Source organism: Pinus tabuliformis, chromosome 8 (genome assembly GCF_031772625.1).
Source record: "Pinus tabuliformis cultivar Carrire ecotype Pingquan chromosome 8, CPIR1, whole genome shotgun sequence".
Classification (NCBI taxonomy): domain Eukaryota; kingdom Viridiplantae; phylum Streptophyta; class Pinopsida; order Pinales; family Pinaceae; genus Pinus; species Pinus tabuliformis.
The window spans coordinates 1520686875-1520707685 of NC_142294.1; the positions used below are offsets into that span (position 1 = coordinate 1520686875).

Consider the following 20811-nt stretch of genomic DNA (forward strand, 5'->3'; position numbering starts at 1 on the left):
TTATATGCTTTTTATTCTATTCAATTTTTTAATTTAGCCCTTTAATTTTTGCTAATATTTATTTTAATCTGAGTTATATTATACTCATTTAGTATGACCCTTATTCAATTTATTACAAAATTTTAATTAAATTTTATGCTTTTAATGCATTGTAATAAAAAAATTATTTTTATCAATGTATGTAATAAAATTATTTTTAGGCTTCTTAAATGAATTTCGCTTATTTTCATTTCTAATGGAATTTTATTGTTTTTATTATTATTTGTTGAAGAATAATATTAATAATACTTTACTCATAATTTGAATAGTAATATATGTTTTCAATGTATAGTAATAAATTATTCTTTTCATTTTTATTTATTATTATTTGTTGAAGAGTAGTATTAATATTATTATTTTGCTAATAATTTGATTTTTGATATTTTAGGCCTATTTTGTTAGCTTATTGATATTATGTTTTAATCTGAATCTTAATTATACTTAAAATCAATCATGTTATGAGATTGTATAAGTAATATTGCTTAGCATTATCAATTATTAGGGGTGAGAGAGAGGAAGAGTTGGGTTAACATCTATGTTATCATTTTGCTGAAATTTCCTATAGCCAAAAGATACATGAAAAGGATTAGCTAAATAAAAGTACTTGAATACTTTTGAGATAAAACAGGTCCATGAATTCCTTATTCTCCAATCGACAAAATGAGCATGGTTTGACTTTCCTAAAGGTATTGTGAATAAATAAAGGAAATTTTGACATTGACCTAATGTTATGATAATAACACTAACATTGTTGAAAAAATGTGGATCATGTATATGTCGTGTATATGAGGCTATGGGAAATGAGTATTATGTACACGTTGTATAGGTAGTACTGTGTACATGTGGTACAGATGGCACTGGTGTGGATGTAGGTATTCCATGATGTTGGATGACATGTATAGTTGTACGTGTGTGTTACACACTATGTGTGTGATGTACACATGGTTGAGGAGAATGCATGGGTTATTTCCTGGTGTGGCAACCAATCTAGAGTGCATACAGAGGCAAGACAAAGGCGGAAACTAAGGATTGATTAAAGGATAAGTATTAGTATTTTGTTTCATTTCTAGTATACATGTGATTTACAATTCTAATCTATAATGATTGCATGTGATCTATGATTTGGGTTATGATGGTTACATATGATTTATGATTTTTATGGTTATGTTTTGAGTTAACTTGATGTGATATTTTATACAGGTTGATTGGTCAAATGTGCTAGTTTGACTTGTTGTGACAAATGCAGGGAAACTGTAGGAAGAAAGTGTTCAGAAAGAACACAGATGCATTGGAAGAACATGCATTTCATCCTATTACTTAAATACAATGAAAATGAAAATGAGGAATCACAGTTAAATGGAAGGAAACAATAACCCATAGTTACTCAAATAGTAATACCGTTATATCATGTTATGACATTAACGATGGTAAACAAAATTGAGTTTCTTCATTTGAAGTCTCTCACAAAATTGATTGAAACAAATGTTACAAGTAGAAATGGAAGAATATTTGTTGGTAGAACTCCTTTGTAACATATGTATCGGAAGATCTAATTTATGTGGCAAGGCCATGGGAACATGTAAATTCAGAAACAACTACCTATGAGCAAGGAAATAGATTGTAAGATGCAGTAATACACTGAGGATAGTGTAAATTTAAGGTGGGGAGTATGTAACGCCCCTCCGTTGTATACAACATTATGTTGCTAGCATGTCGGACCTAAGCTCAGACTGAGTTGTAACAAAAAATTTAGTTCTGAGGTGTAACAATGAAAGTAAATACTTTATTATTAAATAAATAAAGATAAATTAATCACTTGGAAAACGAGAAACCAAGAGATTAGATTCTTGCCAAATGAAACCCCATTGGTTAATGGGAATGGATAATTCTCTCATGATAAGGCTTCTAGATCAAATTCTAGATAAGCTTAATGGAATGGGAGATAAATATCCATTAGATTTCTTAGTTGGAGAAGGATTTTAATTTTAAGAAAAACATAAAAGCCTTGCAGGAGAGAAAGACAAGATTATATGGGAAAAGCCTCACGAGAGAGAAAGGCGAGCAAGAAAAACATAAAAGCATTGCGGGAGAGAAAGTAAATCTTTTATGGGAAAAGCCTCGTGGGAGAGAAAGGTGAGCTTTTCTAAGAAAAGCCTAGGAAAATGGATAAAAAGATTCATAAGAGCAGGACACTACTAAAGGAAACCATATCATAATAGAGGGTATTAAATACCCGTTGAGGAGATCAACAAGAGGCAGTTGATCAATGGCAAGAACTCTCGGCTTGGGGGAGAATTGGATGAAGTCAGTTCTAGGTTGGGAGGCGATGCTCGATTTTCCAAGTGACATTCTTTCAGCTACTTTAGTCTGATTCAATTGGCTCCTTACTTTTTATGTTTTCGAATATCTAAGGATATGAGTATAATTGCATGTGTTATCTTTGTTTATGAGATGATTGAAAATTGATGCATGTGACAACTACTAAATATAAATTTAATCAAAGTTAAATTTAGAGATGGGAGCATATTAGGTGGTTATTAACACTCGGTCAAAGAGGTATGTGAAAACATGATTTTGTATAGTTGTACATGTGTGATGCAAACTATGTGTGTGATGTACACATGGTTGAGGAGAAGGCATGGGTTATTTCCTGGTGTGGCAACCAATCTAGAGTGCATACAGAGGCAAGACAAAGGTGGAAACTAAGGATTGATTAAAGGATAAGTATTTATATTTTGTTTCATTTCTAGTATACATATGATTTACAATTCTAATATATAATGATTGCATGTGATATATGATTGGGGTTATGATGGTTACATATGGTTTATGATTTTGATGGTTATGTTTTGAGTTAACGTGATGTGATATTTTATACAGGTTGATTGGTCAAATGTGCTAGTTTGACTTGTCGTGACAAATGTAGGGAAACTATAGGAAGAAAGTGTGTGGAAATAACACAAATGCATTGGAAGAACATGCACTTCTTCCTATTACTTAAATACAATGAAAATGAAAATGAGGAATCATAGTTAAATGGGAGGAAACAATAACCCATAGTTACTCAAAGAGTAATACCGTTATATCAAGTTATGACATTAACGATGGTAAAAAAAAAATTAAGTTTCTTCATGTGAAGTCTCTCACAAAATTGATTGAAACAAATGTCACAGGTAGCAATGGAAGAAGATTTGTTGGTAGAACTCCTTTGTAACCTATGTATCGGAAGATCTGATTCAGGTGGCAAGGCCATGGGAACTTGTAAATTCAAAAACAACTACCTGTGAACGAGGAAATAAATTGTAACATGAAGTAATACACTAAGGACAATGTAAATATAAGGGTTTCTAGCATGTTGGACCTAAGCTAAGACTGAGTTGTAACAAAAAATCTAGTTCTGAGGTGTAACAATGAAAGTAAATACTTTATTATTAAATAAATAAAGATAAATTAATCGCTTGGAAAACGAGACACCAAGAGATGAGATTCTTGCCAAATGAAACCCCATTGGTGAATAGGAATGGATAATTATTTCATGATAAGGCTTCTAGATCAAATTCTAGATAAACTTAATGGAATGGGAGATAAATATCCATTAGGTTTCTTAGCTAGAGAAAGATGCTAATTTTAAGAAAAACGTAAAAGCCTTGCAAGAGAGAAAGACAAGATTCTATGGGAAAAGCCTCATGAGAGAGAAAGGCGAGCAAGAAAAACATAAAAGCATTCTGGGAGAGAAAGGAAATCTTTTATGGGAAAAGCCTCGCAGGAGAGAAAGGTGAGCTTTTCTAGGAAAAGCCTAGGCAAATGGATAAAAAGATTCATAAGAGTAGGACACCACTAAAGGAAACCATATCATGAAAGAGGGTATTAAATACCCATTGAGGAGATCAACAAGAGGCAGTTGATCAATGGCAAGAACTCTCGGCTTAGGGGTGAATTGGAGGAAGTCAGTTCTAGGTTGGGTGGCGATGCTCGATTTTCCAAGCGACATTCTTTCAGCTACCCTAGTCTCATTCAACTTGCTCCTTACTTTTTATGTTGTACAATCTCTAAGGATATGAGTATAACTGCATGTGTTATCTTTGTTTATGAGATGATTGAATATTGATGCATGTGACAACTATTAAATATAAATTTAATCGAAGTTAAATGTAGATATGGGAGCATAGTAGGTGGTTATTAACACTCGGTCAAAGAGGTATGTGACAATGTTGATCAACTTAGATTTTAATACAAAATGTAAATAATAATAAAAGAAATAAATAATCTTTTTATCTTAATTCATAATTTATTTTAATGGTTAGAAAGGTAAGTCTAGACTTATAAAATAATTTCTCTTTTCTTCCAACTTTCTCTCATAAAATATATGCTCAATATAGAAAATGATAGTTATCGTGAAACATTTTTTTTTTTTTATAGAAACAACATCATTGGTATTATGCATAGCTATTATTAGGAATAAAAATAATGCATTATCAATAATCATAACAATCAAATACACAACAACAACACTACATATAAACCATGAACACCACAATTTACTCTGGAAAACCTTATGTGGAAAAAAACCAACCTAATAAGAAATATATTATTATCATATGGCTTAAGTGCAACCATGTCTTGACTTAAAACCAACCAAGCCAACCAACATCCTAGCAAGGCCAAGTGAACCAACTGAATGTAGGCACATTACAATGGGGAATCTCCAAGACATTTAAACACTTCATCACATGTAACTCATGGGCTCTAATACCACAAGCCACCAAAACCATGTACTCAAAACCACTACTATGGACCTAACAACTTTTACTCTTTCACATAGTCAAATTTACCCCACCTTAACATTCCGCCCTTTAAGATTGATTGAGGAAACCCCCATGCTCTCCTTCCATTTCACTTAGGACTACTCCAAGGCTCTATTAGTATGGGTATGCATGCCTAACCAAGTATTACAGTCATATGCCCATATATATGTAGTTTATAATTTAGTTATTGCTATCTGGCATTCTCACACATATGCACACTTTCTCACACCATTGTTGTAAATTGTAATTACCCTAGTGTGCATGGGATGCATGAAGTGAGTGGTTGAGTTAAGTCAAATCCAATATTAGAATTTCAAGTTCATTCTATATTTGGAAAAGATAAATTTAGTGAGTGTTTGCATGTATACTTTCTCACACCATTGTTGGAAATTGCAATTACCCTAGTGTGCATGGGATGCATGAAGTGAGCACTTGAGTTAAGTTGATTCCAATATTAGAAGTTCAAGTTCATTATATATTTAGAAAGGTTAAATTTAGTGAGTGTTTGCATGTTGAAGTCAACGCCAGTTGAGTCGTGACTTAAAAAGTTAAAAACCCCACTTTGGGTTCATTGTAATGAATTCAAGTTTATGTGAGTTTAATAGAAGAGAAGAATCTCATATTCTTTTTGTGTGTGTCAATTTTTGACTTCCTCCTCTACCTTTCCAAAAACCATGTGCTATTCTCACTCATACCAAGTTCTCTCCTCACTAAATCTCGCTTTTATGGTTAAGTCTCACCTTGTTTAACCTCTAGTTCCTCTCCAAAAAATCTTCACGTATGCAACCATCACCTCCTTCTATAGGCCATTTCCCCTTATCTCTGATACCACTTTCAGGAATGAAAATGAATATGAGAGAAATAATCATTAAAATCACATACACAACAAAAATATGACATATAAAGCATCCATGCCATCATCTACCTTGAAAACCCCCAGCCAAGGAAAGATTTATTATTATCATGTAGCTTAAATGCAACCATGGATGACATTAAAGTAGAGAAGTCAACCAAAATTTTGGCTTCTCCAAGTAAGCCTCTGCTCTACTCAAGCACATTACAATGGAGAGTCTCAAAGCCTTTTAAAGTCTTCATCACATGTAATGCATGGGTTTTAATCTCGAAATCATTTAAATTATACATCACATGTAACCCATGGACTCTAATATCCAAGTGTTTCAATATCTTTATCACGTGTAACTCGTGTGTTCTAATACCAAGTGACGAGAATGAAACATCTACAATTTATGTTGATAATGGTTTTAGGAACTTAAAAACTATTAAAAAGCTTCAACTTTAAGAAAATTGGAACTTAGGATCAAGTTTACAAAATCACAAGATTTAAATTTAAATTTTATTTTTAATATTAATATCATTAAATTAATAAGAAAATGTGTTTATTTAATTATTACAAAAACTATTTTATTACAAATATTTTTATTATATTTATTCAATCTATGTATATATATACAAAATCAAAAGTTTAAATTTAAATTTTATTTTTGATATTAATAATATCATTATATGAAAATATGTATATTTAATTATTACAAAAATCTATTTTATTATAAATATTTTTATTATATTTATTCAATATATAAATAAAATAAAGATTAAATCACAAGTAAATTTTATTTCAAAAATTATTTAAATAAAAAATCTTAATAATAATAATCACTTTATAGTTGTCAATATGAATAGCATGCATATTTATGTGTATGTGAGTAAACATAAAAGTCCAATAAATTAATGTTATAGTTAGTTATTGCCATTATCTAATCACATCATTGTTTTTTACTGTATTTTCATTAATAGTACCATTAAACTTTTGTTTCAATGAGAACCACAATAACGGTTCAATTTACAAAGATGTGTGAAGTTTAATTTTACAAAGTACTTAAATTTTTGCATAGGTGGTTTAATTTTCATTTTCTAAATGGCTCTTTTTGGATATTAAAATTTTAGCATTTTGTTAAATATGTTAATGTAATTATTAAGATAGAGTAATAAGATTTTAATTTTGGCACATTTTTACACAATTTTAAATTAATTCTTTATTAATTTATTAATATTCAAATTAAAAATTAATATATTAAAGTAATAAAGTTTTATATAGTAATTTCATCACATTAACCTTTAATTTATTTGAAAGAGTATTTAAAATATATCATTTCATAAAAATAGTGCAACAATGATGTTTAACTATTAGTTTTTTTTGGTTAAAAAGAAATTAAGTCAAATCTTGATGTTTAACTATTAGTTTTTTTATATATCAAAAAAAGTTAATATATAATTAAACAATATTTTATTTATATAGATTCTTTTTGATTTTAGTATGGGAATTTTTAATTTGCAAATAGTTTTTGTTATAATACCATGATTTATCAATACAACATACAAATATGACATTTTTTTTAATTAATTAATTTTGGATAAATTTCTTCTTTTTTTCTTTTCTTTTTTTTTTCTTTAGTACGAAAAAAGCTTGATATATTATATTTTATAATCAATATTCAGGATATACACAATTCTTGTCAAGTATTCCATCATATAGATCATATGATTATGCATATTTAGCATCCCATCCAAATAGTGTCACAACAAACATATTACAAAAATATCAAAGAGTCCATAGGCCCACATCTGTTCCAGAATAAACATAAAAGGACATAGATAATTACAACAAAATCGACCAAAATAAAAATATGAACATGGCATATCTGCTACTCCACCATACCATCTGTTCGAGCGATAGATAAAATAGCATGACCTTCCATCCAAGTGAGTGAAACTAACAGGCATTAAGACTAGTAGACATACAAAAATATACAAAAAAAGAGGGGATATAGAATTTACCCAGGAAATGGAAAATCTCTAACATCTAAAACATTTTGATTCAGAATTATTTCCATATACATATTACCAAATTTACCTAGTAGTCCCTTCTTTGAAAGTTCATCAGCTTCCTTGTTCTGTTCTCTGCCAATATGCATAATAGTAGAATTGTTGAGTTGATTCCATAGAAGACCAATTCTCCCCAGCCAACCAAGTAGCAAAGGATTGTTGATGTTTTCCCTACCTATGATTTGATCTATGATAATCTTGGAATCCCCATAGATATGTATAATAGGGATACCAAGGAAGTTGGTGAACCATAGGAGGCCCCATAAAGCCATTGCTTTAGCCCTGGTGTTAGTGCCACTTCCCCCATACTAGTGAGTCATGTATGCCAATTCATTTGAAATGGAAATCCAAAAACCACAACCACATGTGTTCCGTTGTGCAACACCATAAAAAAAAAATATTAAAAAAAAAAAAAAAAAAAAAGACCGATTAGGTATTCCATCCGAAGCCCTGTCCACTTGTGTTGTGGTATTTTGGAGCATGATTCTATAGAAGTGTGCATAGAAAGATTAGATAAAGTACTTTCAAAAACCTTATAGAAATCTCCTATGGAATTCTGAAATATGCATTTATTTCTCCATTTCCATATATCCCAGAAAAGTATAAGTGGAATGGATCTCCAAATTGTCTTCTGAGTACTCCACCACATCAAACAATCCACAATACAGTCATGTTGAATATAAGGAAAACCGATATGTGATGATAGCCTTTTCCATAGCTGAACCATATGTTGACACTTGAGGAACATGTGATTGTTGTTTTTTGCTTCCACTTTGCAAGTAGAACAAACACTGGGACCATGCCACTACCTCTTTTGCAAATTTTCCCATGTGATATTTTTGTTATGGAAAACCAACCATGAAAAAATAATGATTTTGGTTGGGATTTTGTTCTTCCAAAAGGCATATAAAACATGTTTCTCCCCCTCCTCGATACAGAGAGAAAGATATGTATCAGCAACAATGATGTTTCCAGACATCATCGATACAGAGAGAAAGATATGTATCAACAACAATGATGTTTCTAGACATCATCTTCCCTATCCAAACTAGTTTGTCTTTAAATCCTGCATGACAAATCCCAAGATGCTTCATACCAGCAACAATCTAGTTCCATTCCTGGTCCCATTTCCCAAATAGACCCAACTCCTGTGCATTTTTCCAAACTGGGCAGGGACCCCTCCATTGTGTAATGGCTTGACTCCAGAAATATATGCCTTATCTTTTTAAGAACTATATGAGCCCTACAGAGATGTTACATTTGTTGCCAGCCCCCAGAATATGGTCAATACCAATAAGGATTCTGTGATCCGATCCCATGGTCCATGTGAGATGTTGTAGAAATATATTAGCAACTTTGAGAAAGTTAAGCCAGATTGTTGATCCATGAATGGATCCAATAGTGCATTTTCGGTACCAAAATAAGAAATCATGGTCCTTAAGATATTTATGTCTGATAACACGACTCCAAGACCCAGACCTAAATATACCCCTCCATAGAGATTTGATCAGTAGCGACCTTCCAAAGCGACGTAGATCCAGTACCCCCCAACCACCCATGACCTTTGGCAATGTAATGTTGGACAGCTTTTCCAAATGATATTTCTTACGCCCATGACTCCCCCCCCCCATATAAAGTTAGCCATAATATGGTTAAGACTATGAATAATGGTGACAGGGATATGATAAAGATGAGCCCAGTAAAGCCCTAGTTGGTTAAGGACAGCATGGGTAAGGATGACCCGAACCCCAGTGACGGACATCTAAATTCCCACCTAGATATCCTCTTAAAAAATCTATCCACAAGTCATTGCTAATCAACATTCCTCTAATTACAAGGTTTGATATGGTACCCCAGGTACTTCATACCATTATCCTTCATCTCTGCCTCAATACCAAACAATTTTTTTATATATGCAATGATTTCCAGATCACAATCTCCATGAAAGATAATAGACTTATGAACATTCATATGCAAGCCAGTGGCATTAGCAAATTTCCTAAAAATATGAAAAAGGCACAACCATGCAAATCGATTTAACATACCCATGATGAGCACGTCATCTACAAAGAAACCATGTGATGTTGTTACCCATCTGCAGAGCCTGGAATTGGTCGAGCTCCAACGCTTCTTTAATATGCAAGCTCAGATTGTCCATTGCCAAAATGAATAAAAGCGAAGAGAGTGAGCAACCCTGTCGAAGTCCTCGTCCATCTCGAAAGAATTGTGTTGGGTGTCCGTTTATAATCACAGAAAAATTAACATTAATAACACACACCATAATCCAATCAACGCATCTAGGTTGAATTCCTATTTTGTAAAGGACCATTCTGAGTTATCCCCAATCTAGGCAATCATATGCCTTCTACATATTCACTTGCAAAATGGCAGCATTGAGATGCTTTGTATGAATCGAATGCATACATTCTTGGGCATTTGCAACAGCGTCATGTAGTTGTCTGTCTTAAAGGAACACATGTTACTCCGGAGATATATGGCGCGATAAAATAACCCACATACGCCAAGCAATGGTTTTTGAGATGACTTTATAAATGAGGTTACACAATGAAATGGGCCTAAAATCCGTGAAACAGGTTGTTGGGCAGTGCTTTGGAATTAAAGCAATATATGTGGAATTAATAAGATGGTGAATATTCTGAGTCATCCCCGACTACTCCACCATGTCCAGCAGTACAATTTTGAACAGATCAAAGAAATGTGTGAACATTTCCACCATCCACCCATCACCATTGAAAGATTTAAGGACCACAAGTAACTCACAGATCAAAGAAATCTGTGAACATTTCCACCGTCCACCCATCACCATTAAAAGATTTAAGGACCACAAGTAACTCCTCCTCTGTGACGCATTTGAACAGTTCATCATTTGATTCCTGATCATACATTGTCGGGTAATGTTCAATCCACCATATGAGATCTTCGACAAGAATGTCCTCGTTACACCCATAAGCTAGTTGGAAATGTGAGGTCATGGCTTTAAATAATAATTATGCTTTTAATAAGATTCCATGTGATCCATTTAATAATCCTTAATAGAGACAGAAAAGGCTCATTCTACAACTATTTAAATAATATCTATTCATAAAAAAATTTAAGCTTCAAAAAATTCAATCCCTTTAAACTCATATTAAATCATTGTTTAAATCAATATTTAAAATAAATCTTAATTAAAATAATTCTCGAAAAGCTATTCTCCAATACGTATGCTTATAAAAATCATTATTAACACGATTATTCGTGTAAGAGAATCGTACCCGGACCCTTGATCGCGACTAAGCGGTTGCAGACTCAGTGATGGAGGTTTCCGGATTGTAAAAAAGTTTCCGGAACGAGTGCGATGAACGGTTCAATGCAAACGGGGGGTCCTCAAACGAATCTGAACAGCCGGCATAACAAGTCAAACTCAAACATAGTTTTCGCGTGTTCCCTGCCTTACAAAGCCAATAGGGACGACCCTGTTAAATGAATGAACGGCATATGGAAAGTTTAATATAACATAAGAAATTTCATTAAATTAATGTGAAGTTAAATTTATTTTTAATTGAAGACTGACTCGGGATCCATAAGTGAGAGCATTGGAACTTCACACTTTACCGACTTACGTCAGCGACTTTTTTCTAACTCATCTTTAAAATACTACAGGAGCACCTTCCCTCATCAAATTAAAAAGAGATGGAGAAGAGCGTTCAGCTCCTATTGCCCTGCAATGGCGATGAAGGCGAAAACACTAATCAATTGTATGTTGGTTATGGTCAGTGTGTGGACGCCTCTGCACCTCTTAGCGGCTGAGGATTTTAATCATTCTTATTGGGGTGAATGCTGGCCTAACCAATATACTTACGGTAGCGATTTCCAGCACAATCTAAACCAGGTTATTCAATCATTGGTGGAGAACGTTTCAACGAGCGGATTCAACACTAGTGTTGAGGGGCAAAGCAGCAATAATGTTGTTTATGGGCTAGCCCAATGCAGGGGGGATATAAATTCCTCGGACTGCAAACAGTGCGAATCGGAGGCGGCAGCATTGGTTGTTAAGGAATGTCAAAACAGCACCTCTGGATTCGTTTGGCTAAACGACTGCTTCTTACGTTACGGCGATCGTAACTTTTACAACGACTATAATGAGAGCGAGTCTACGGATGTTGTTTGCAACCCCCAGAAAACTTATGCTCCAGCGCAGTTTGGAAATATTACTGAGCAAGTCCTCTCAAATACCATCGAAAAAGCTCTGCAAAGTCCTCAACTTTTCGCTACAGTTAAAGTCGACACCATTTTTTCGGATTCCAGGGAAATGTACAGCTTAGCCCAGTGTTGGAGAGATCTGTCCCCAACAAACTGCCGCTCCTGCTTATCTGTAGGTCGGTCAAAGATATCCGGTGCGGGTAGATTGAATAATATCAATGGCACGGCATGCGCAACTGGAGCTAATGGAGCACGCTACAGAAGTCCTCACTGTGCTCTGCGTTACGAGATTTACAACTTTTTCAATACGTTCATCATTTCGCCAACGCCCGCTACTCCAGGCGAGGGTCCTCCGAGATCAGGTATGTTATGATCAAAAGGCGAATTGTGGTTTTGTTCACTTCGTAAAATAAAAGATTTCCCAATTTACTAAAATATTCATAGAGATTACAACGATTAGGAACATACTGGTTTTATAGAGACAAATCATTCAGTGAAATAAACATAGCTAATTTAAGAAGGCTTTATGTGCAAATTTGTAGGAGGGAAAAGCTCTAAGGTGCTTCCCATAGCTCTAGGCGTAGTAGGCGCTACGGCTGGATTAATTGCATCCATAGGCCTTTCCATGTGGATTCGACGGAAAGGTTGGAAACGGATTCCCATAACCAGAGATCCCGAATTTTATTTTTTCAAAAAGAAAAACCCGTCTTACTTTAACCAGAGATCCCGAAATTGTGCCTCTTATTAGAAGGTACTTATGAGCTGCTTACCTATTGATTAATTGTTTTTGCAGGTGAGCAAAGAGAAATCAGCTTATCGCTTTCCGAGCTGAATCCGGAACTCATTTTTCAGTACCATATTCTGAGAGAGGCTACTTCCAATTTTAGCGCAGAGAACAAACTTGGCGAGGGAAGTTTTGGGTCCGTCTATAAAGTGAGTGTTACATAATTGCTTTCAATTGAATTAGCGATTTATATCCAGGAACAAAAGCTCAAGTAATTAAAAGCTGATTTAATGTAAGCGTTAAATAATTGTTCTCATTTCATTTGGGATAGAGTTATAGCCAGCAACAACTCCATGTCATAATGGAGAATATAAAGAATTTAAACCTGATTGATGTACAGGGCGTTCTACCTGACGACCAAGAGGTTGCAGTTAAACGGCTGAAAAGAGGATCAAGGCAAGGAGAGGCTGAATTCTTGAATGAAGCAAATCTCATCAGTCGTGTTCAACACAGAAATCTAGTGAAATTGCTTGGTTGCTGTGTTGAAAGCTCAGAAAGGCTCCTGGTTTACGAATACCTCGAGAACAGTAGTCTTGACAGAATTCTATTCGGTTTCTTCTAGCTCTTTAACTGCTTAATGGCCGCATGGATCTTTGATATGTTCTAGTTTGTGTATGTACCTTCTTAATGTTTTTACTTCCGGATATGCATTGATTACAGATGCGACAAAAAAGCATTCACTTAAATGGAGAGAGCGATATGAAATCATAGTTGGAACTGCGCGTGGGCTGGCCTATCTTCACGAGGAGTCTGAAAATCGGATCATCCACAGAGATATTAAAGCAACCAATATTTTACTGGATAATAAACACAGACCCAAAATAACAGACTTCGGCTTGGCCAAACTCCTTGCAGAAGATCAGAGCCACGTTAGCACTAGAGTTGTCGGAACTTTGTAAGAATTATCTGTCCAGTTCAATCTTTTGTTGTCCCCTGTTGATATCAATATACTACAATTTTTATACCTAAAAGGCACGTATGTTTTTAACATGGTTTAAGATATGGAGTTCATTGTAAATGACATTATGCAGAGGCTACATGGCGCCTGAGTACGCTTTACGCGGGCAGCTGACAGAGAAAGCAGATGTATTCAGCTTTGGAGTTCTTCTACTTGAGATTGTGAGCGGAAGAAAGAATCAGGGTTCGGTTCAAGCCACAGAGTTTCTTATCGACTCAGTATGTCTCATATGGATTTCGTCATATCTTTCAAGTGCAAATTTTCTAAAATCTCCAAATATAGCGTTGTGATGCCTTGCTAACTAAAGCCTTATGTTATTTTGTTGTATTGGGCAACCAGACATGGAGACTGTATAAAGCGGAAAGAACTTTAGAAATTATTGAATCTACATTGGAGGGCACTTATTCGTGGGATGAAGGGTTTAGAGTGATTAAAATCGGTCTGCTGTGCACGCAAGCAGCTTCATTTTCGCGGCCTTCAATGTCCGAGGTGGTGTCAATGCTGACAAGTGAGCAAGATAATCTTCCATCGCCCACAACGCCTGCTTTAGTAGATGTGGATGGTGTATTGGTTGACCCCGATACAGCTGCTGATCCTTCATCCGGCCCCCTGGAGCCGAGATGATTGGATGTCGTCACACCGCTCACGCCATAATGTACGTCCAGCAGTTACGCGCGTAAACGGTGTGTTTAAACACTTTGGGGCCCACCATCTCGATCCAGCGGGAAACGGGGGCTGATGCAGTGATACTAAATTCAAAGATCAGAGACAAAGCAGTGTGCAAAGACCAAATTGTCCAGTTGCACGAGATCAGCGATAAAGACCAAATTGTCCAGTTTCACGAGATCAGCGATAACGCAATATGCTACGAGTAGACTTCCACTTTAAATTTAAATAAAGTAGATGATGTTTTTAGATGCATTCCCATTGTCCGGTTGAAATTCCCTGTACTGTAAATGCTCTTTTCCAAGATTACTCCCCTGAACTTTTCTTCATGTGGTTGCTTTGCTTTTTCAATATTATTTTCCCTCAGTTATCAGAAGTTTGTTTGTGTACACTTTATTAACTAAAATTGGTCAGTGTCTGGCTATTTTCTTCATGGTTGTTACTTTTTCCGATATGTTGTTTCCTCCCCAAACTTCATCAATTAAAAATGGTCAGGCTATAGTTTTATAACTTCAATTTATATCTCTTTTTCAAATATGTTAAAATATGGAAACAAGATTGCCACAGAAAACAGACAAGACGAAATCGTTATGTTCTTTTTCGATTGCTCATCAGAGTCAACCAGATTTCGCGCAAGTAAGCAGAGAAGGGGTGGTGTGTGAAAACAAAGAAATGTAAGAGTACCTGCACCTCCGGCTGTTTACCGCGTTTAACTTTCTTTGATGATGGGACCAGTGCTCAAATTTGAAGTGTGATGGGACAAGGGATTAAATTTGAAGTCTTGATGTTAATTTTTATTCGAAGGGTTTTATGCCCATTTTTCATGATGGAGAAGTTAAAAGGAAAAAATATTTGAATTTACTGGAGTATACCATTTTACATTTTATTTTAAATTAAATTTATTTTTATTAAGTAAATTAATTTTTTACAACTAAATGGGCAATACAAATAATATATTGTGACAACATTAAATAAATAATAGAGTGAAATGTGAAAATGCATATTGAGATAGTAACAAATTTTATAAATTGTATTAATTATTTTCAAAATGAAAAAGTGTATTCAGTCTCCAAAACAAAAGTGTATCTAAGTGTTTTTTTCCTATCATGTTCTACAAATTATACAGATTTAATAACTCAAATTATACAAGTAAAAGAACTCAAATTATACAAAACTTATTTAATATCTAAATAGCAGAAATACAAGACTTTCACCATTAGACTTCTGCATTTTCTATTTTTAATTTTTTGGTAGTATTTTATCTCTAATAAGTGGAAATTGAAGGCTACCATAAATGGAAATTGAAGGCTCCCATTTATCATAATCCTGCATTTCTCTATTTAACAGAATGACAATTTGCAGCAACCTTATGGATCTATAATTTAGAGCAACAAGAAAAGATCTACAAAAAATACAAGAATAAAAGATAACCTAGCGAAAATGTAAATGGAATTGAACCAATATTTTCTAAACATATGGGAAGTGAAATATAGATGAATGCCAATAGGGTACTTGTTCATCATTAGATTTATGGAGTGTTAGGTCATCCACCAAGGTTTCAATCTGTATATCGTAAGCCCCACCTAGATGCCATGACTTTCAAAGGGATATCACAATGTGTCGATTTTAATTATCTTTTGAGGTGGACAATGATCCATCATTGAGGTTGAGTTCTACTATGTTAAGCCATCCATAATGGTTTCATTCTAGCTATGGTCTACCCCAACGCATGGAATAGATTTCAATGGAAAGATAGTTGGTGCAAGTCATTCGTTGCTTTTGATTTCACTTGTGAGGTCAACAGAGTGAAATAATCGTGAACTATCAACAAGGGTTTCATTAGTGGCATTCTGTGTCATATTAGGATGACATGAGTTTCAAAGGGATGAGACTGAGTGCTAGTCCCAACCTATAGTTTCTTAGGGTTTATTTTAACCAAAACAAATGAAATATATATGAATGAATAAATGATGTGAGAGGTAAGGGTAAAAGCACCAAGTGTAATCTTGAATTCTTGTCATGGCTAAACTCACTACTGAAAAATGGTTAATGAATATTGTCTTAAATCTATAGGACCTGCGAATTGCACTTGAGCTTGTGGTCAAACTAGAAAAAAACCTAGGGTTGGGCTCTGCCCAATCGTTCAAATGAATTTCAAGACCCACTTTCGAATCTCGAACCAAGTTTTTCCCAATAGTCACCTACCCATTATGGAACATGACTAGCCTTTCATGGGCTCCCTCTAGGTCCATAAGAACTGAAAATTTACTCAACACCTTTCCCAAGTTCATATCATAGTTCAAACCCTAGCATTCCTTGTAAATGGTAATATCTAGTTGCAAATTCGAAACCTTGAGGAAGGAATTCTTTGAAAGCTTTGCCAACTCAGAATGTTCCAGATGAAAGTTTGCCACCAAGTTTAAGGCATTAAGGACAAGAGCATCGAGAGAAATGAGAGTAACTACCACAATCTAGACTAGGAAATTATTGAATTTAACCTCACAAAAACAACGAAATCTTGATGAATGAAACCCTGCACTGGTGTGTTTGGAGGCCATGATAATTCTTAGCACCAAACCTCTTGCCAAAACCTTCACGAACAAGCACAAATCCATTTGTACCAAAAAATAATAATCTCACAATGTCATCAAAGGAATCCTATTGAACACACATTGTCTTGAGGCTTCACGGAATTGACTCTCATAGAGATCTATGATTATTTTTATCCACATATATACATGCCAAAATAGTTTTCCAAGCCAACCTATTTGAGTGACTAGATATTTGGTTGTCACAAAGGCTGGGGACCATCTCAATAATAACTTTGTATGCCAACACTTCCAAATGTAAATGTGTACACAAATTACCTACAAATTGTGCCCATTGGGACATCACCTCATCACCTCACACATTGATATATCGTCATCCTCCCTCCTCCTCCCATTAAATATCAGTTATCACACACTTAACTGCTTGGGCAATCTTTTGTCCCTCAACTCTGTACCAAATCATTTTGAGTGCCACTAGTTCATTCAATTAAATCCTTTCTCCAATTGCCATAACATTTTGTAACCAGTTGCATAAAGAATATGGCAAAAATTTGGTACTTATGTAAAGGAATACTTTGGATTTTGTATGTCACTAAAAAAAATAGAAAAGAGAATAAGGAAATGAGGGGATATTTGATAATTTATCTGACAACCGTGAGCATTTTGTTTTATTATTTAATTTTTTTAGAAAATAAGTATAAATAAAAATTAGCATTTTTTTATGCCTAATTTTCACTTTGCACTTCTAGGACATACTGGACCCCTCTTGAAGAGATGTGACGTGTTCAATTTTTACCCTTGGATGGGATGATGACTCACAGTCGTTCACTATGTTACTCATTATGACATGCTTTTATGAGCTTTCTCTATATATTTTTTGAATTTGTAGTTAAGAGGTGGATGGTTTAGAATTATATGAATTGACTTGGTTACTATTTGAAAAATATATGAAATAGAGATTGGGATGTACTCTAGACATGGTCCAAGCTTAATGAATACAAAGTTAACTTGTAATAAGTGAGCAGGGATATATAATCAAATTTTGCATCTTAGTTTCATGTATAGAATTTGAATATTATTAAAAGATTAAAAATATTAAAAAAATGCTTGGGTTTCATCAGAAGAATCCAATGACGCACCAATGATTTCCTTGATTAGTTGGATGGGTCTCTAGCTCACATGGAGTTTCCTGTTCATGGAGACCCTTTCCCTTCGGATGCATCAAGCGCAGGTCATACTCCAGACTTCCCTCATGTTCCTTGATGGATATTGATTGTCTTCTCATCCTATCTATGTTTTGGGCCTTATGGTCTTGTGTCTTTTGGCTACTCAACAACGTTTGGCGGACTGCTCTTACGTTTTTTCTACTTTCCTGGCAAAAACATTTGGTTGGAGTGAGGCGAGGAGAGCTAGGGTTAGCATTTCTATCCTCTGTATGAAAATTTTGACGAATTAATAGTATGTTTTTTATCGACAAAAGAAAATAAAAATAATGTATTTCTTTTAAATAGAGATTAGGATTAAAATTGAAATTTATTTTATTTTATTTTAAAGTTATTATCATTATTTTTTTTATTTTTTGCCCGAGGAAAAATCGTAATTTTCATTAATAAGTGGATGAAAATTACATGTTGTATATTTCAGTGTCATCAAAGACAAAATTTGTTGATTTTTCTATCAACTGCAAAAGTTGTTGAATTTACTATATCCATCGCTATTGTTTGTGTCATCCATGATCATATATACATTTGTAAATAAAATCTTCAAATCCAAAAGTACATAGTCTCAAAGATATATATATATATAGGAGTGTTTTCTCTGTTTGTGGGAATCTCTTAATAATCCATAATCATTCTTGTGTAATCACGAGGACCTGTATATCCTTAATAAAATATCAGTGGTAGTATTGAAAATGGTCCGCTGCAGTCACCTCTATCACATGCCAAGTGCCAAACACTTGTTGCACGCCTTCTTTGGATAGTTGGTCTGTTGTATGGTTCCTTTCCCTGTAAATGTGTTGACAATACATGGAGTCAAAACGAGCTTTGATCAATAATACTTGATCCAGAAGACTTCTGAGAATGTGTTTGTGACAAGAATATATTTGTGTGAACCAGTCTATCACCACTCTTGAATCACCAAAGACTTGTAGTTGTCTGCAATATTTCTCAAGTTCAAAAAGGTGAAATAGTTTAAGGTTGTGCAGTTCAACAAATTTGTTTTTTCCTTTTCCCAGTCCGCCCTTGGTATGAAAATGGTGGGATTGATTTCGGTGGAGAACATCACCACCGCCATCGGCCAAGCTGTGAGGAGCCATCAAAATATGCCCAGGGGGAAGAGTGATCGATGTTTTCCAAGGTGACATAATGAGTAGAAGGAGAGTTATCATCGTCATGAAGGAGCACATATATGGAAATACATTGAACAGAAGTATGATCTGGAGAGAAAGGTTGTTCGTGAAAGATTTGTCTAATCCTGCCCATCCAAAGGCCCCTACAGGTGAGTAAGGGGATGTTTCACATCTTGTGAGGTTGGAAATTATTCCATCGGGATTCCCAGACCTATGAGATATTATCACCCTGCTAGTTAATGGAAATGGAAATCCCCTGTATGATGGATCTCCAAACCTGTCGGGCATCCTGACAAGATAAGAAGAGATTCTTAGTTGTTTCCTTAGATTGATGACACAAGGAACACCATGAGGGGCCATAGAAGGAGCGATTTTTCATATTTTCTCCCATTGGCACTTTTTTTTCAATATACAACAAAAAAACAATCGAGATTTGGCTGGCCCTTTTAGTTTCCAAAGATGTTGCCACCACCAACTGAGAGAGTTTGGTTCCTTTGAGGTTATCGTGTGAAGATAACCATATTTTGGGGAGTAGGATCCCTGTTTAGAGGGGGCTCATAGTAGCTCACCCTCACGATCATTTAACCGGATCTGTGTTGAGGTCAGCACCTTGACATAGTTTTTTTTTTTAAACTTGGTGATGCTTCCTGTATTTATATTAGCTATTCAAAATCAGAACTTCCATTTGCTCCAGGTGGCTTACCTTCCCGAAGGAAACCAGATAGCCACCTGTTTGCATTAAACCCTATCCGAAATTTGGAAAGGTCTTTCTCTATCCATTTAGAAACATTGTCTTTACTGTCTATACTACTGTTCAAATTAAACAAGTAAGAGTTGTTCATCAAAATTTTATCAGAAATGCACTGGACCTCTGCTTCAATCCTCGTCCAAGAATATTACTGGGGTTGGTGCTTTGGCACTGGAGCCAAGCATCTCGCTCATGTTCATGTCTTGTAGTGTTTGCTCAATTCTTCCCAAAGCCAAGTTGTTTCTATAAGTTTGTATCTGGACTGTTGCAATTTCCCTGAGGAGTTCTGCCCTCACAGGATCCTTTTCCTTGGCGTCCTCCTTTACCTCTGGTTATTTGCTAGCTTCTTGTTCCCGATTAAGGGTCATGGCCTGTGCCACCACGTTCTTCATGACCCAATACTATTGTATTGTCTGTCTGAATAGGAAGTGTCATCCTCGAGAGTTCACTGGATCTGGAATCATACTCTCCCACTCCTCCATGGGGATGTCTTAGTTCCTTATATTGTCATTTAGTTCTCGCTCCCATCCAGCAATTTGGGCTCTGATTTCCAGCAGGCTCCCTGCCATGTAGGCATCAATGAGGGTTTTCATATGTTCACAACCTGACTTTCTCCCTTTTCTCCTTTTCTCTTTGCTTGAGCCGCTCGCTCCCTCTGCCATATTTTTGTCTCTCTTGCCCTTCTTGGTCTCCATGTTGTCTGTGTGCATGCTGCTGGTTGCTTCTTTTTGTTCATTGTCTTCCTCATTGTGCTGGTCGTGGTGTGAGGTGAGACCTATCACATAACCATTACGATTATCAGTTT

At 35.0% G+C, this 20811-nt stretch overlaps 2 protein-coding genes across 2 annotated transcripts; both read left to right on the top strand.

Annotated features, from left to right (window-relative positions):
* The first annotated feature begins 11475 nt into the window (after positions 1-11475).
* On the top strand, positions 11476-13297 carry LOC149241677 (cysteine-rich receptor-like protein kinase 2). The gene is made up of 4 exons (XM_089370619.1): positions 11476-12313; positions 12494-12595; positions 12745-12884; positions 13007-13297. Exons 1-4 carry the CDS (start codon positions 11476-11478, stop codon positions 13295-13297), a joined length of 1371 nt encoding a protein of 456 aa, XP_089226745.1.
* On the top strand, positions 13082-14568 carry LOC149241678 (cold-responsive protein kinase 1-like). Its single transcript, XM_089370620.1, has 4 exons — positions 13082-13630; positions 13767-13947; positions 14033-14257; positions 14416-14568. Exons 1-4 carry the CDS (start codon positions 13350-13352, stop codon positions 14566-14568), a joined length of 840 nt encoding a protein of 279 aa, XP_089226746.1. The 5' UTR covers positions 13082-13349.
* Positions 14569-20811: the final 6243 nt, after the last annotated feature.

Bases quoted from the DNA above. Each gene is read 5' to 3' on its own strand.
- LOC149241677 (XM_089370619.1), top strand. From the start codon at position 11,476: ATGGCGATGAAGGCGAAAACACTAATCAATTGTATGTTGGTTATGGTC. The intron at 12,596-12,744 runs GTTGGAAACGGA...TTGTTTTTGCAG, and splicing joins CATGTGGATTCGACGGAAAG to GTGAGCAAAGAGAAATCAGC. The intron at 12,885-13,006 runs GTGAGTGTTACA...CATTTGGGATAG, and splicing joins GTTTTGGGTCCGTCTATAAA to AGTTATAGCCAGCAACAACT.
- LOC149241678 (XM_089370620.1), top strand. From the start codon at position 13,350: ATGTACCTTCTTAATGTTTTTACTTCCGGATATGCATTGATTACAGAT. The intron at 13,631-13,766 runs GTAAGAATTATC...GACATTATGCAG, and splicing joins ACTAGAGTTGTCGGAACTTT to AGGCTACATGGCGCCTGAGT. The intron at 14,258-14,415 runs GTATTGGTTGAC...ATCTCGATCCAG, and splicing joins CTTTAGTAGATGTGGATGGT to CGGGAAACGGGGGCTGATGC.